The sequence below is a fragment of the Podarcis liolepis genome (genome assembly GCF_965112155.1).
Source record: "Podarcis liolepis genome assembly, chromosome: 6".
In the NCBI taxonomy this organism is placed as follows: Eukaryota; Metazoa; Chordata; class Lepidosauria; order Squamata; family Lacertidae; genus Podarcis; species Podarcis liolepis.
In genome coordinates, this window is record NC_139559.1 from 92,715,366 (window position 1) to 92,729,943 (window position 14,578).

The 14,578-nt window shown below is 45.6% G+C and overlaps 2 protein-coding genes across 2 annotated transcripts in view; one reads left to right on the forward strand and one right to left on the reverse strand.

Annotated features, from left to right (window-relative positions):
* Positions 1-14,578, reverse strand: part of LOC310708593 (podocin-like) — a 671,219-nt gene that overhangs the window by 400,780 nt on the left and 255,861 nt on the right. The gene's annotated exons all lie outside the window — the stretch shown is intronic.
* Positions 5,810-14,578, forward strand: part of QSOX1 (quiescin sulfhydryl oxidase 1) — an 84,417-nt gene continuing 75,648 nt past the window's right edge. The window contains exon 1 of the mRNA XM_083507120.1: positions 5,810-6,358. Within this exon, the coding sequence (XP_083363246.1) occupies positions 6,076-6,358 (283 nt within the window). The 5' untranslated portion in view covers positions 5,810-6,075. The remainder of the gene's footprint in view (positions 6,359-14,578) is intronic.

Below are 14,578 nucleotides of genomic sequence, written 5' to 3' on the forward strand. Positions count from 1 at the left end.
TTTGCCATCTTCCTTCTGGGAATTTACTTTATTAGCTTCCTTGAGCTGGCCTTTACCCTTTTGGCCTGCTCATGTGTTGCCTCACAGATCCCAGTTGCTTGCTGCTACAATTCCCAAACTGAATACAGTCCTACTTCGGGTTACAGATGCTTCAGGTTGCGTTTTTTTCAGGTTACGGACTGCCGAAACCCAGAAGTACCGGAATGGGTTACTTCCGGGTTTTGGGGCTCATGCTAAATCGCGCTTTGCGCGTGCACAGAAGCGCCAAATTGCAACCCGCGCGTCCACTGTAGTCAATCCTTCTTCCCAGGGTACTCTGGGATTTGTAGTTCCGTGAGGGGAATAGAGGGTCCCCTAACAACCCTCAACACCAGGCATAGGCAAACGCGGCCCTCCAGATGTTTTGGGACTACAACTCCCATCATCCCTGACCACTGGTCCTGGTCCTGTTAGCCAGGGATGATGGGATTTGTAGTCCCAAAACACCTGGAGGGCTGAGTTTGCCTATGCCTGCTCAGCACCTTTAGAAACTACATTTCCCAAGAGTCTTTGGGGGGGAAGTCATGACTATTTCAAGTAGCGTGATACTGCTTGACATGTTTAGCAAAGATATGACCCAAGGCTGTGTGCACACTATACATTTAAGACAGGTTCTTTCCGTCAAAGAATTCTGAGTACCGTTGTTTACTCCTCAGTTACGATTCCCAGCATCCCTTAATGTGCTGAGAATCCTATGAGGGGGGAAATATGCTTCAAATGCGCTTTAAAAATATAGGGTGCACACGTCTAAAGAATGTAGGAACCCTCAAGGACCATGTGATGGTTACTATTATTATTATTATTATTATTTATTAAATTGGTATACCGCCCTTCATCCGAAGATCTCAAGCGGGAAGACAGCATAAAAATGCAAAATAAAAACATGAAATACATAATAAAAACAAGGACAAACCAAACCAATAACCCCCCTCTCCCACAAACCCATTTAAAAGGACATAGGCTATCAATAAGCCAAACGTCTGGTTGAAGAAGAATGCGTTTGTCTGGTGCCTAAAGAAGAGAGAAGAGAAGAAGAGTTTGGATTTGATATCCCGCCTTTCACTCCCCTTCAGGAGTCTCAAAGCGGCTAACAATCTCCTTTCCGTCCCTCCCTCACAACAAACACTCTGTGAGGTGAGTGAGGCTGAGAGACTTCAGAGAAGTGTGACTGGCCCAAGGCCAGCTGCTGGGTGACCTTGGGCTAGTCACACTTCTCTGGAGTCTCTCAACCCCACTCACCTCACAGAGTGTTTGTTGTGGGGGATGAAGGGAAAGGAGAATGTTAGCCGCTTTGGGACTCCTTCGAGTAGTGATAAAGCGGGATATCAAATCCAAACTCCTCCTCTTCTTCTAATGTATTCAGGTGAGCAAAGCTCATTTTAAATATAACATGGATTTCTGTACCCACTGTGTTTTGTTTCACTCTGAAAAACATACAGTCTCTGGTATTGCTGTCAGCTAGATTGCTGCATGGGCATGGCCGGCTGCAATGGGAAAGTAAAAAATGTTAACTGTCCATCTGGAATGTTGCCCAGGTGTGCTGCACATTGCCATGGAGCGGATTATGGGCAGCAGATGTTGCGGCCAGCAGAAACCAACGAGAAACAGCAGTTGCATTTAAAGCGGTCTTTGAATTAGTAAACCCAATCATGAGTCGTTTTTGTGCTTCACTCCAAAATAATAATAATGCTTAGCACTGATATAGTCCATATACAGTGGTGCCTCGGATTACATACGCTTCAGGTTACAGACTCTGCTAACCCAGAAATAGTACCTCAGGTTAAAAACTTTGCTTCAGGATGAGAACAGAAATTGCACGGTGGCAGCACGGCGGCAGCAGGAGGCACCATTAGCTAAAGTGGTGCTTCAGGTTAAGAACAGTTTCAGGTTAAGAACGGACCTCCAGAACGAATTAAGTTCTTAACCTGAGGTACCACTGTATAGAGTGCTGAAAGAGCTTCACCTTCATGATGCTACAACACTATTGTAAAGTAGGCCAGAAGCATTATCCATGCATTGCAGATTATAGAAGTGGAGAGGGGAACATAAGGGGCTGAGGCTGGCAGCGTCTTGCCCAAGGGGGGAAACGACTGAATGTTGCAAAAATAATGCTGTGGGCAGAGGTCTCCTTTCAAGTATGTACAACAGGTACCCTTTCTGAGCATGTGATCCTCAGAGCCCATGATTGACACCTACCCACAAGCAAAGCCCAGGAATAGGGAGTGGGGGGGGGATGCACACTTTACCAGGTCCCCACCTCCAAGGGGTTTGGCTTGGACCACAAAGGGGGAAAACTACAGTAGTAGTAGTACAGTCATACCTCGGGATAAATATGCTTCAGGATAAGTATTTTTGGGTTGCGCTCCGCGGTGACCTGGAAGTAACAGAGCGTGTTACTTCCGGGTTTCGCCGCTCACGCACGCGCTCAAAATGACATTACGCGCATGCGCGGAAGTGGCAAAATGTGACCCGCGCATGCACAGTCGTGTCTTACGTTCTGCTCAGGATGTGAATGGGGCTCTGGAACAGATCCAGTTCGCATCCCGAGGTACCACTGTAGTAGTAGTAGCAATAATACAGTGGAACTTCAGATTATGTACCGTCCTCCTTACGAACGTTTTGGGTAACGAGCTCTGCTAACCCGGAAGTAGATGCTCCTGATTGTGAACTTTGCCCCGGGATGCGAGCGGAAGTCACGCAGCAGCAGCAGCAGGAGGCCCCATTAGTGAAAGCGGGTCTCATGTTAAGAATGGTTTGGGGTTAAGAATGGACCTCCGGAACGAATTAAGTTCGTAACTGGAGGTACCACTGTAAGAATAATAACAATTAATTATTCTGGGCGGCTTCCAACAAAATACTAAAAACACAACAAAACATCAAACATTAAAAACTTCCCTAAACAGGGCTGCCTTCAGATGTCTTCTAAAAGTCAGATAGTTGTTTATTTCCTTGACATCTGATCGGAGGGCGTTCCACAAGGCGGGCGCCACTACCGAGAAGGCCCTCTTCCTTACACTGTTGCTTGTGTCTGGGGATGTTTATTCAAAGGATTTCCCTGTATCTGTGTTCATGTGGAGAGGGTGTCTCAGCGACATTTGTAAGAGTCAATCAGAAGAGTACAAGCAACAGACAGTGGTACCTTGGTTTGCAACCGTTTTGGATTACAACCAAGTCAAACCCTGAAGTGTGTGTCCCTTTTTTTGGATTACAACCCATTTTTTTTTTTTTTGAAGCCCCATTGGCGAAAGCGCGCCTGGGGTTACAACCTGTTTTGATTTATAACTGGACCTTCAGAACGTATTATGTTTGTAAACCAACATATCACTGTACTGCAAAATAAGCAGTCAGCCCTGGCGCTCCCCTGGAAGAAAGAGGAAGAGAGTATTTGCACAGGAAGCTTGCTTGACAGGCAAGAAAGAAGCGTTGCTCAGCCATGAGACTAGACAGGACGGCTCTCAGACCAGGTGTGACTTCCCAGAAGCAGCTCCTCTCTCTCTCTCTCTAACTCCCTGCCTTAGGTATAAAAGTACCCAAGCCTACGATATAGAATAACGCCAAGGGTGATTGTGGGGACCCAGGGCAGTTGCTTCCTCCATGTGTTTCAGGCCCTCTACTGATTATTCCTCGGGACCTTGGGCCCTCCAGATGTTCACAGAATTGTACAGTTGGAAGGGACCCTGAGGGCCATCCAGTCCAACCCCCTGCAATGCGGGAATATTTCATGCAATGTGGGTCTCAAACCCACAACCCTGAGATTAAGAGTCGCATTCTCTACCAACTAAGCTAGCCTGGGCAGTTGCTGAACAACAACTCCCACCAGCCCTACAGAGAACAATCAAGGGCCAAGGCTGATGGGAGTTGTAGTTCAGCAACATCTGGGGCCCCAAGTTTCCCTACATCTGTTAGGTAAGGAAAGTACTGGATAAATCTACTGCTGGGGCAAAAAGTACATCATGCTCTGCAGAGAGGGAAGCACTGTGATGTACCGTACTTTAAACTATGCAGTTGGATCCTGTCCTGTGTATATTCCCATGGGAGGGATAAGAGAGCAACAAGAACAAACAGACTGTGTTTTGTCCCTTGCAATCAAGAGACATGTACTTTATACTCGCTTGGTTTTTATTCTGGAGCTGTGGACCCGTAAGGCAAGCACAAGAGATGACTATAGTTTGGCCTGCAACAGCATCACTAAACCACACAGGTGCAGCTCAGGTAAACGGTAGAAAAAGCTGGACAGGACTTGCAAAAGAAAAGTAAAGGAAGCTGTTGGCACCTGTCTGTCTCAAGAGGCAATACAGGTCACCTTTGGGGGTGAAGCACAAAAGTGACCTCCCTGGTGCATAAGCATATGGAGGTCCTCCTGGGCTGCCCAGATGATAAGACCTCTCGGCCTCACAGATGTGGTCCAAAGGAAAGCAGAACAATAGGACTAGCACCAGCTTGGCTGCAGGAGTTGCTGGAAGGAGGCCTACAAGGCATCATTTTAGGGACTCCACTCCAGACTTGTGTTGTGCTTACTCCTTTAGCCTTTTCTTCTCCAGATATCCCGCAAGGCAGCAGAAGTTTACGATCAGATGGGTTGCCTTCCCAGGTGGAGGAGCCCCCCCCCCAGCCCCCCAGCAACCTGTGGGTCCCCAAATGTTTTGGGACTACAACTCCCATCACACAGCTAGCAAGGCCATAGCTCAGGGATGATGGGAGTTGTAGTCCAACATCTGGGGACCCACAGGTTGAGAACCACTGCACGGTCTACACCATGTGCCGAAACTGCCCTCTTGACTGTTGAACCCTCTACAGTGGTACCTCTGGTTACATACTTAATTTGTTCCGGAGGTCCGTTCTTAACCTGAAACTGTTCTTAACCTGAAGCACCACTTTAGCTAATGGGGCCTCCTGCTGCCGTCGCCGTGCGATTTCTGTTCTCATCCTGAAGCAAAGTTCTTAACGCAATGTACTATTTCTGGGTTAGCGGAGTCTGTAACCTGAAGCGTATGTAACCCGAGGTACCACTGTATTGGTCTTGTGCACTCAATCTGCCCAAATCTGTCTTTGCATGCTTGGCAAGTCCCTATCTCACTCTGGGTTTAATACCCATCGCTACCTTCACCTGCTTCATCCGGCCAGTCGAAGCCGTTTCCCAGCTCCTAGGAGCCACAGGAGCTGAGTGCAGGATGGGGACCGAAGGTGGACAAAAACGACTCCAGAAGGAGCCTAACGTGTCTTCCACTACCAGAGGAGCTACCCGTCCCATAAGTAATTGTTGTTGTTTAGTCGTGTCCGAATCTTCGTGACCCCATGGACCAGAGCACGCCAGGCACTCCTGTCTTCCACTGCCTCCCACAGTTTGGTCAAACTCATTCTGGTCTCTTCCAGAACACTGTCCCACCATCTCGTCCTCTGTCGTCCCCTTCTCCTTGTGCCCTCCATCTTTCCCAACATCAGGGTCTTTTCCAGGGAGTCTTCTCTTCTCATGAGGTGGCCAAAGTATTGTAGCCTCAGCTTCATGATCTGTCCTTCCAGTGAGCACTCAGGGCTGATTTCCTTCAGAATGGAGAGGTTTGATCTTCTTGCAGTCCGTGGGACTCTCAAGAGTCACCTCCAACACCATAATTCAAAACCCCGTAAGTAATAGGGGGCCCTCAATTCTGCGTTTTCTCTCGTTTCTTCTCCAGCTCGCTTTCATTTCCCCTCCCCTCGCCAGTCCGATCACCCGCACGCTTTACGCGGGAGCCAGCCCGCTTTAGCCTATGGGATTTCTCTCCGCGCGCTTCGCCCCGGTCTCGCCTCGCAGGCGCGGAGAGAGAGGCGGCGCCGGAGGCCGGCCGTGCGCGGTGGCTTCCGCACGTGCGCTGCGCCGGGGCGGTTCTCCGGGCGTTTGGGCGGCGCGGAGGCGGCGCTGGCTGGCCGTGCTCCGCCCGCGGCTCCTCCTCCTGCGAGAGGCCGACGGACTTGTCGGCGGGGCGGCGGGCACTGGGCACTGGACGGGCTCCTGGCCGTGCGCCGCATCGTGCCCTTCGTCGCGTCTCGCTGCTCACCATGCCCAAGCGGCTCTCCCGGGCCCGGCCGGGGCTGCCCGCTGCCGGCGCCTTGCTCGCCTCTTCCTCCTTCCGGCTGCTGCTGCTGCTGGCGCCCGTGCCCGGGGCGCTCGGCGTCGGCCTCTACACTCCCGACGACCCGCTGGTGGTGCTCTCGGCGGACACCCTGGAGCGCAGCATCTTCAACTCCAGCAGCGCCTGGGTGGTCGAGTTTTACGCGTCCTGGTGCGGCCACTGCATCCACTTCGCCCCCACCTGGAAAGCGCTGGCCAACGACATCCAAGGTAAGGACGGCGACTTGGTTGCCGGAAGGGTGGTGGGACACCTGTCGGTGATGGCTGAATGGGAAGGAAGGACACTCTGCACGAGCTCAGAGGCGCGCTTTCTCTTGATGCGCGCTGCCCGGTGATGGTTCTTGGAGACGCAAAGAAGCCGCTTGCGGATGCCCCTCTCCCTGCGGACCCTGGGGGCGCCGGCCCTTCTCCCTGTGACGTGGGAACTCCGTTGCGTTTTTATTTGCATTTAAGCCTCCCCTATTTGGGCAGTTAGCCCTCGAATCGGTTTGCGCCTCTTGCAGCGCGCGCGCGCAAACCTCGCGGTGCACAAGAGCGCCGACTTCCTGGTGCGGTTTTCCCCTTCCAGCGTTTCTGCCTCCCTGCTCACTTCTGATTCTCCCCTTCTGCGCCCACCCAGGATCGAACTGGCAACGTTGACTGGAGAGGCGCGGCTCTTCCAAAATATTCAAGGCTTCTCTCTTCTCTACCCCTGACGTGTTTGATAAAACTTTTTTTAAAAAATATAATTTTTTATTAGTTTTTTTTAAACATATAATTTTCAACAGTAATTAACCATACTTTTACATCTTATTCAGATTTTTGACTTCCATCAATCCTGTCTGAAAATTTTCCAATCTAATCTCTCAGTTATGCATTTCTTATCTTCCCTATTACATTTCAAACGCATAACCAATATCTCTATCTTTTTCTACTTTGTAACACTTCGTATATTTCTCCTTACAAAACTTCTTGTAGTCCTACTAGCATAATTTGTTGATTACAGTTGCTCTTCAACTAATTTGTATATTTCTTCCAATCTTCTGTAAATCTCTGGTCCTGCAGGTTTCGAATCCTTCCTGTCATTTTGTCCAATTCTGCATAGTCCATTAATTTCGACTGTCATTCTTCTTTCCTTGGAATTTCTTCTTGTTTCCATTTCTGGCCTAACAATACTCTTGCCGTGCTTGATAAAACTTAAGCAAAGTAGAAACCCGTAAGCGGTGGGGAGGGAAGTCGAGATTCACTTTTGGAGAGGAGCAAGGGAGAGCGAATGGTGAGGGCAGGCAGCCAGTGGCGTAGCGTGGGGGTGCAGGGGGGGCCGGCCGCACCGGGCGCAACTTCTGGGGGTTAGGGTTAGGGGGCGCAAATCCACGGCTTAGGGGGCACAAATTACTTGCCTTGCCCCGGGTGCTGACAACCCACGCTACGCCACTGGCCAGAGAGAGGCCCTACATGTGGCCAGCTTTCCCCCTTTCTCTCTTTCCTGCTCCCTTGTTGTTCAGCAACTGCCCAGGCTAGCTCAGTTGGTAGAGAATGCGACTCTTAATCTCAGGGTTGTGGGTTTGAGCCCCACATTGCATGAAATATTCCCGCATTGCAGGGGGTTGAACTGGATGGCCCTCAGGGTCCCTTCCAACTGTACAATCCTGTGAACATCTGGAGGGCCCAAGGTCCTGAGGAATAATCAGTAGAGGGCCTGAAACACATGGAGGAAGCAACTGCCCTGGGTCCCCACAATCACCCTTGGAATTATTCTGTATCGTAGGCTTGGGTGCTTTTATACTGAAGGCAGGGAGTTAGAGAGAGAGAAAGAGGATGTCACACGCTTCTTTCTTGCCTGTCAAGCGAGTTTCCTGTGCAAATGCTCTCTTCCTCTGTCTGCTCTTAGGAATCATTTTTTTTTGGGGGGGGGCAACAACTGTATCCCCACACCTCTCTCTGTTGTGTAGATTTCTGCCCTTGTGGGCATATGTCCCCATGAACTTTGTGTTGCACTTCTGTTTTCCTTGGGGCTGATTCCGCTCTCCTCCTGGTGGCAGATAAGCTGCTTAGGTATTTCAGTGTTTCCTCCTCCTCCCATTGTCATGTCAGTTTCTGTGTATCTTTTTACATCTCTACAGAAAGCACAGGGAGGATGCTGCGTTTAATTACCAGAATGTTATCAAAACTACCGCAAGGCCTCTTGCTGGCTGCTAGCCTAGCTTACATGGCTTTCAACGGGCGTGAGACTAAATGTAGGGAGGACCAGTGTGTCACGGGCTACATGGAGCGCCAAAGTTCCGGGTTCAAGTCCTGCTTGTGGACTTCCTGGAAGCAGCTGACTGGCTTGCTGTAGGAAACAGGACACTGAGCCAGGTAGACCTTTGATCCAGCAGAGCTATTTCTGCCCTGCCAGGGCTTGCAGTTCATTTCTCTGCAACCCAGAACCGCTCTTGCTGTTCCTGTGTGCAACTAACGGCAACTGGGTCCTTCAGCAAGAGCTGATTTAATGCCACCAGGCAGCTGTGAACATGTACCAGTGATGGTGCTATTACTAGAAGCAAATATAAAGTTAAAGTTAAAGATGTTAAAGATGTGTTTGTTGTGGGGGAGGAAGGGAAAGGAGAATGTTAGCCGCTTTGAGACTCCTGAAGGGGAGTGATAAAGCGGGATATCAAATCCAAACTCTTCTTCTTCTTCTTGGTCATGCTGGTTGGGCCTGGTGGGAGTTGGAGTTCTTTTAATTATTATTTAAATAATAAAATTTTAATAATTTTTTTTAATAAAAACATTTTTTAATAATAAAAAAGTTTAACTTAACAACATACAATTAAAACAAAAAGTGGAAAACCCCCAAAAGTTTTTTTAAAAAAATATTAATAATATCTTTATTGTCATTGCCCCCTTCGGGGACAACAAAATTACTTATGTTATGTTATGACATAATTATGTTATGACATTATAAGAGTTAACAATTCCAATTCCATATATACTTATCTAATACATAGGTGTCATTATTTTCCAAATACATATATATTTGTAATCTATTGCATTTTGTATAAATACATTCTGGATATCATTATATTTCTCCACGCAAAGTTTACGTTATCTACAAGCAATCCGTTCATAAGTTGCAAGTGTGGTCATATCCATTGATTAAATGGAGCTGTGCCCTTATCTCCCCCCAATCTTCATTATTATTTTATTTACGATTTTCAGTTTTATACATTTCAATGATTTTGCAATCATGTTAACATTTCAAAACTCGACTTCCTTCCTCCTTTCTGCGGTTCCTTAATTAAAAAAAATACTTTCTGCATATTCCAATTTAACTTAATTTACTCATTTATTCATCTACTTTAAATATATATGCTCTTATAAAACTTCAGGTTATTACAATAATCCTGCCAATGTTCTTATCTGTTTATAGTTTATTCGTAAATATTCAACAAACCATTTCCATTCTTTTATAAAAAGTTTGTAATCTTGATTTCTAATTTTTTCAGTAAGTTTCGCCATTTCTGCATATTCCACAAGTTTTTGTATGCATTCTTCTTTCACCGGGACTTTTTCTTTTCATTTTTGGATAACATTCTTGTCGCTATAGTTGCATACATGAATAAATTTCTATACGGTTTGGGTAGTTCTGTCCCTATAATTCCCAAAAGGAAAGCTTCAGGGTTGTTGTTTTTTACAAACGTTATTTTAAACATCTTTTTCAATTCATTATATATCATTATCCAGTAAGCTTTAAGCTTACTACAAGACCACCACACATGATAAAAAGAACCTTGTTTCTCTTTACATTGGAGCTGTACCCTTATCTTTCCAGGGCATCTTTATCCGTCTAAGAAACCCTTTACATTGTCAGCTTCCAAATAGTAGGTGTGCAGTTCAAAAGAATTATTCCCTCTGAAAACACTCTTTTGAACTCTGAAAATACTCTGTAGAAAATATATCCCTCTGAAAACACTGACATGCAACATCTGGAGGTTAAATTAAAGGAAGCTGCGGCAAACCTAACAAGGAGTTAAGGAAAGCAATGCAGCTACCTGAATTTGGAAATTACCTTCTAGGTCAGGGGTCAGCAAACTGGGCCGGTGTCTGCAGCAGCGATCGCGTGGCGGGCCGGAGGGTGGGGGAGCGCGTGTCCATACACACTATTTCCAGCGCACTTCTGGGTCGGAGGAACACCGGAAATAGCTTGTGTGCATGTGCAGGGGCCTCCTCTGACCCGGATGTGCACCGGAAATAACACCTGCGCATGTGCAAATAACATGCATGCGCGAATAATGCTTGCGCATGCACACAAGCTATTTCTGGTGCTCCGCCGACCCAGAAGTGGGAAGCTGCGCAGCGCCGCGCCGGTAATAGCGGGCAGCAGCAGTACTTTATTAGAAGGAGAAAAATAATCATTTCCTTAATAACAATTTAAACAATTTATTTAACTAAAGCAAATAACATTATAGCATATGTTACCATGTTTGTTATATGATGTGGTTAAACGTGGTGTGTTTTTTTTAAAAAAAACAACAACTTAGACATGAAAAACTTAAAACAAATCCTTATCTCCTGATGAATAGCCTTTGGACTACAATGTAACTTAAATAGAAAGCTATCTTTAGAAAGATTTTTCCACCAAAAGCATTTTATTTTAAAAATCTGATTTAAAAACAAAAACATAAAATGTTTTAAATTTAAAAAAATCCGTTGTTGTTTTTTAATTAAAAAAAATCATTGATTTTTATCCACCCTGCTTTTCACAAACGATTCTCCTGAGCTGCTTGTATAACATTTCTGCATCTAAAGATATAGGTATTTGTCTCAGGAAGCTGCAGGCAATCAAGAGTTCCTTGAGGGGGGGAAAAGCACATGCGTGCTTATTTATGATCAAGCACTGGCCATTGGCCACGATCCCCATGGATATTCTCCAGTCTTGTGTTCCTTCCCTGCAGCTTCTTTGCCGTGCTTCTTGTGTTGTGTTGTGTTGTGTTGTGCTGCGTTGTGTTGTGTTGTGTTGCTGTGTCCTTGTTCTGCTTTGGTGTGATTCAGTATGGCTAGAGCAGGAGAACTTTCAACATGTACACGTATTTATTATTAGCATTATCCATATGCGCAACTGCAATTTAAACCTAATGACGACACCTCATAACAAACGTAGCTAATTTAATTCATTCCAACATATCAGGCAACTCCCAGTTTATGTGGGGGTTACGTTTACGGGGCACTGTACATTTACATGAAATCACATATATATGAAACACCATATATATGTGAACACTCACTAAAGCTCTGGAAACCCCATAAAAGCCGGTTTAGGAAACCAGTGGCACAACAGTTAGTGCCGGGGCTCCTGGGGTTGCACTTGCAAAGGTTCGTGGGATTGCTAAGCACAACTTCCATCTTTTCTGAGCTGTCTTAGGGCCATTTTTGCTGTTTTAAAAGTCATTTCCAGGCTCGAGACGATATGTGCATCGATTAGACGTGCACCAGTTGGTCTTTGCCTCTTATATAGCCAGATATACCATAGCTATATTAAAATGGAAAGCGTAATGCTGGCGGTCAACAAAAGAGGTTTAAAGACTGTCTCAAGGCATATTTTTAAAAAATGTAGTATAAGCACTGACAACTGGGAAATGCTGGCCTGCGAGCGCTCCAGTTGGAGAACAGCCTTTACCAAAGGTGTCATGGGCTTTGAAGACACTTGAACTCAGGACACAAGGGAGAAACACGCTTGGCAAACCTCACCATGATCAACTCCCGCCCAGAAACCAATGTCCCCACTGTGGAAGGACGTGTGGATCCAGAATTGGCCTCCACAGTCACTTACGGACTCATTGTTAAAACCATGTTTACGGAAGGCAATCTTACTTGGCAAAGAAAGAAGCAGATATATCAATGGACTTAGAACTTTTATAGTTGCCGTGTGATTATTTCTACAGGATAGGGTTAATCTGCATCATAAATTCTCTTTTGAGTTATGACTTCATTAATTTAATGCGCAACACTGGATCGTTCCTGCTATACTATTCCTGTTTTTGACTCCCATTCCTTTCCCTAAGCTAGTTGGGTGGTTCTTATTCGGTTTGCAGTCTATTGTGTCTCTTGTCATATCATATCAAGGTGTCTTCACCACAATCCTTTTCCTCTTGTACTGAAACTCCTGTCTGGATTCAGCATGTATCCGGAGACAGTTGATGCTTGCAGGTTCTCTAGCGAATCGGTAGCCAAGGTGCAAGATAGTGATCTATGGAAGGGGTGTGCATTTCTGTCTATGTTAGTGTGCAAACCATTTTGGCTTCTGTGTGTCATTTGATTGAAACCGTGGTATCTGTTCATATCTTGAAACTTTTGGATCTAATGCCCTATATGCCCTATACATTTAAAGTAGGATCCTACCGTTTTTCACGGGAACTGTAGTTTGTTCAGGATCCTAAGCGTTGTTAGAAGACCCCTATTCAACTCGCACAGCTACAACTCCCAGGGTTCCCTGTGAAGAGGGATTGATTCTTCAGCCACGCTGTTTAAAGTGGCATGATCCTGCCTTTAATGTATATTGCAGATGGGGCCCAATTGTCTTGTACAATGCCCAGAGAGGTATTGTTATTGGGCAGCTTGTGAACTGAATGAATGTGATCAGTTCTTGAATTCGAATCTCTTCCCTGATATGATCTCACTCGCTGATCTCAGGCAAGCTGCTGTGTCTCAGCCTCAGTTTCCCCTCCGCCACCCTGATTTCTGTATGGAGAAAATATTGACATACCATGCGTTACTGAGATAAAAAAATATGGCATATGCTTTGGACAAAAGCGGATGACTTCTCTGGTCAGGAGTGAGAGACCAGGGGCTAAAGTTTGCTATTCTAAAAGTGAGAGTGCAGGATTCTGTCTTGGGGCTGGGCTATTCCCTTATCTCTGCTAATCTGAGCTAGCAGAGATTCCAGACTAAAAGCAAATGGGAGATTATAGCCCCGCCCCCAAAAAGAGGGCAGTAGAAGGATGAAGGTTGAAAATAATCATGTAAGGCTAAGCAGAATTACCCCTCCCATTTTTAAAGGGGGCTCCTTCCTCAGACTGTTGAATGAAATAAATTGTTTGGTGTGACTTCTTGTTCAATCCCTTCCCATATGGACACAAGAATTACCCACCTTGGAAGAATGGCAGATGAAGGTGATAGACTATATGGGCTTGGCAGAGATGACGAGCAGAATCCGAAACTAGGGAAGAGAAACAGCGGAAGAAGATTGGAAAAAATTTAAGGACTATTTAAAGAAATATTGCAAAATCAATGAATGTTAAAATGACGCTGGATTTGAAAATATATGGTTATTAGCGGTAATGGATATGTTAAAGAGAAATAGTAAGATTGAAATTAAGTCAAAAATAAGTAAGGATTTGCTGAACAATTAATTAGAAATTGGAATACAGAAAGGGGAGGTATGAGGAAGTCGAGAAAGTAAGATACAAGAAATTAAGGGTCGAAATTATATGTGTTTTTATGTTTTTATGTTTGTTTTGTTTATTGTATAGTTTTGTTTTGTTTTTGTTGTGATAAAAAAACTTTTGAAACTTTCAATAAAAAATTATTAAAAACAACAACAACAATCCCTTCCCGTATGAAAATTAAAGGCGATATGATCGCATCTACTGCAAAGTCATATACATAGTTGCATGAAACGTATTATTGTTGCTTTAGGCTATCACAAGAAAAGACAACCACATTTTCTTTGGGATTTTTCTTGCTCTGTCTAAAGTGATTAACTACTGTCATAAGACAGATGCGTCAACTCTTGCCAAAAAAACACCTATCTGGAAGTTTGTGAAATGTTTACAGTGACGGTAGAAGTTAGATCAGCTGTTCTAACCTTACCGGTTAGATGATAGGTCATCCACTGTTAACACGTAGTAAATAAAAAAAGGTCAGTCCTGGGCTTCTAGGAGCAACCTGTTCTTCTTGTTTGATTAAAGCAGGCAGAAGATTCACGTTGTCTGGAACTCTGATTATTTAGGGCCAGTTTGCACATTCACCCCTATCAAATGGGAATGGACTTCCTGAATTGAATTTCAGGCTGCAGATTAGGACATTTGATGTTTAAGAAGAAGAAGAAGAAGAAGAGTTTGGATTTGATATCCCGCCTTTCACTCCCTTTAAGGAGTCTCAAAGCGGCTAACATTCTCCTTTCCCTTCCTCCCCCACAACAAACACTCTGTGAGGTGAGTGGGGCTGAGAGACTTCAGAGAAGTGTGACTGGCCCAAGGTCACCCAGCAGCTGCATGTGGAGGAGCGGAGACGCGAACCCGGTTACCCAGATTACGTGACTACCGCTCTTAACCACTACACCACACTGGCTCTAACACAGACACACACACACACACACACACACACACACACACACGGGGGTTACCTTTGAAGGTGACCCGGAAACTACAATTAATCCAGAATGCGGCAGCTAGACTGGTGACTGGAAGC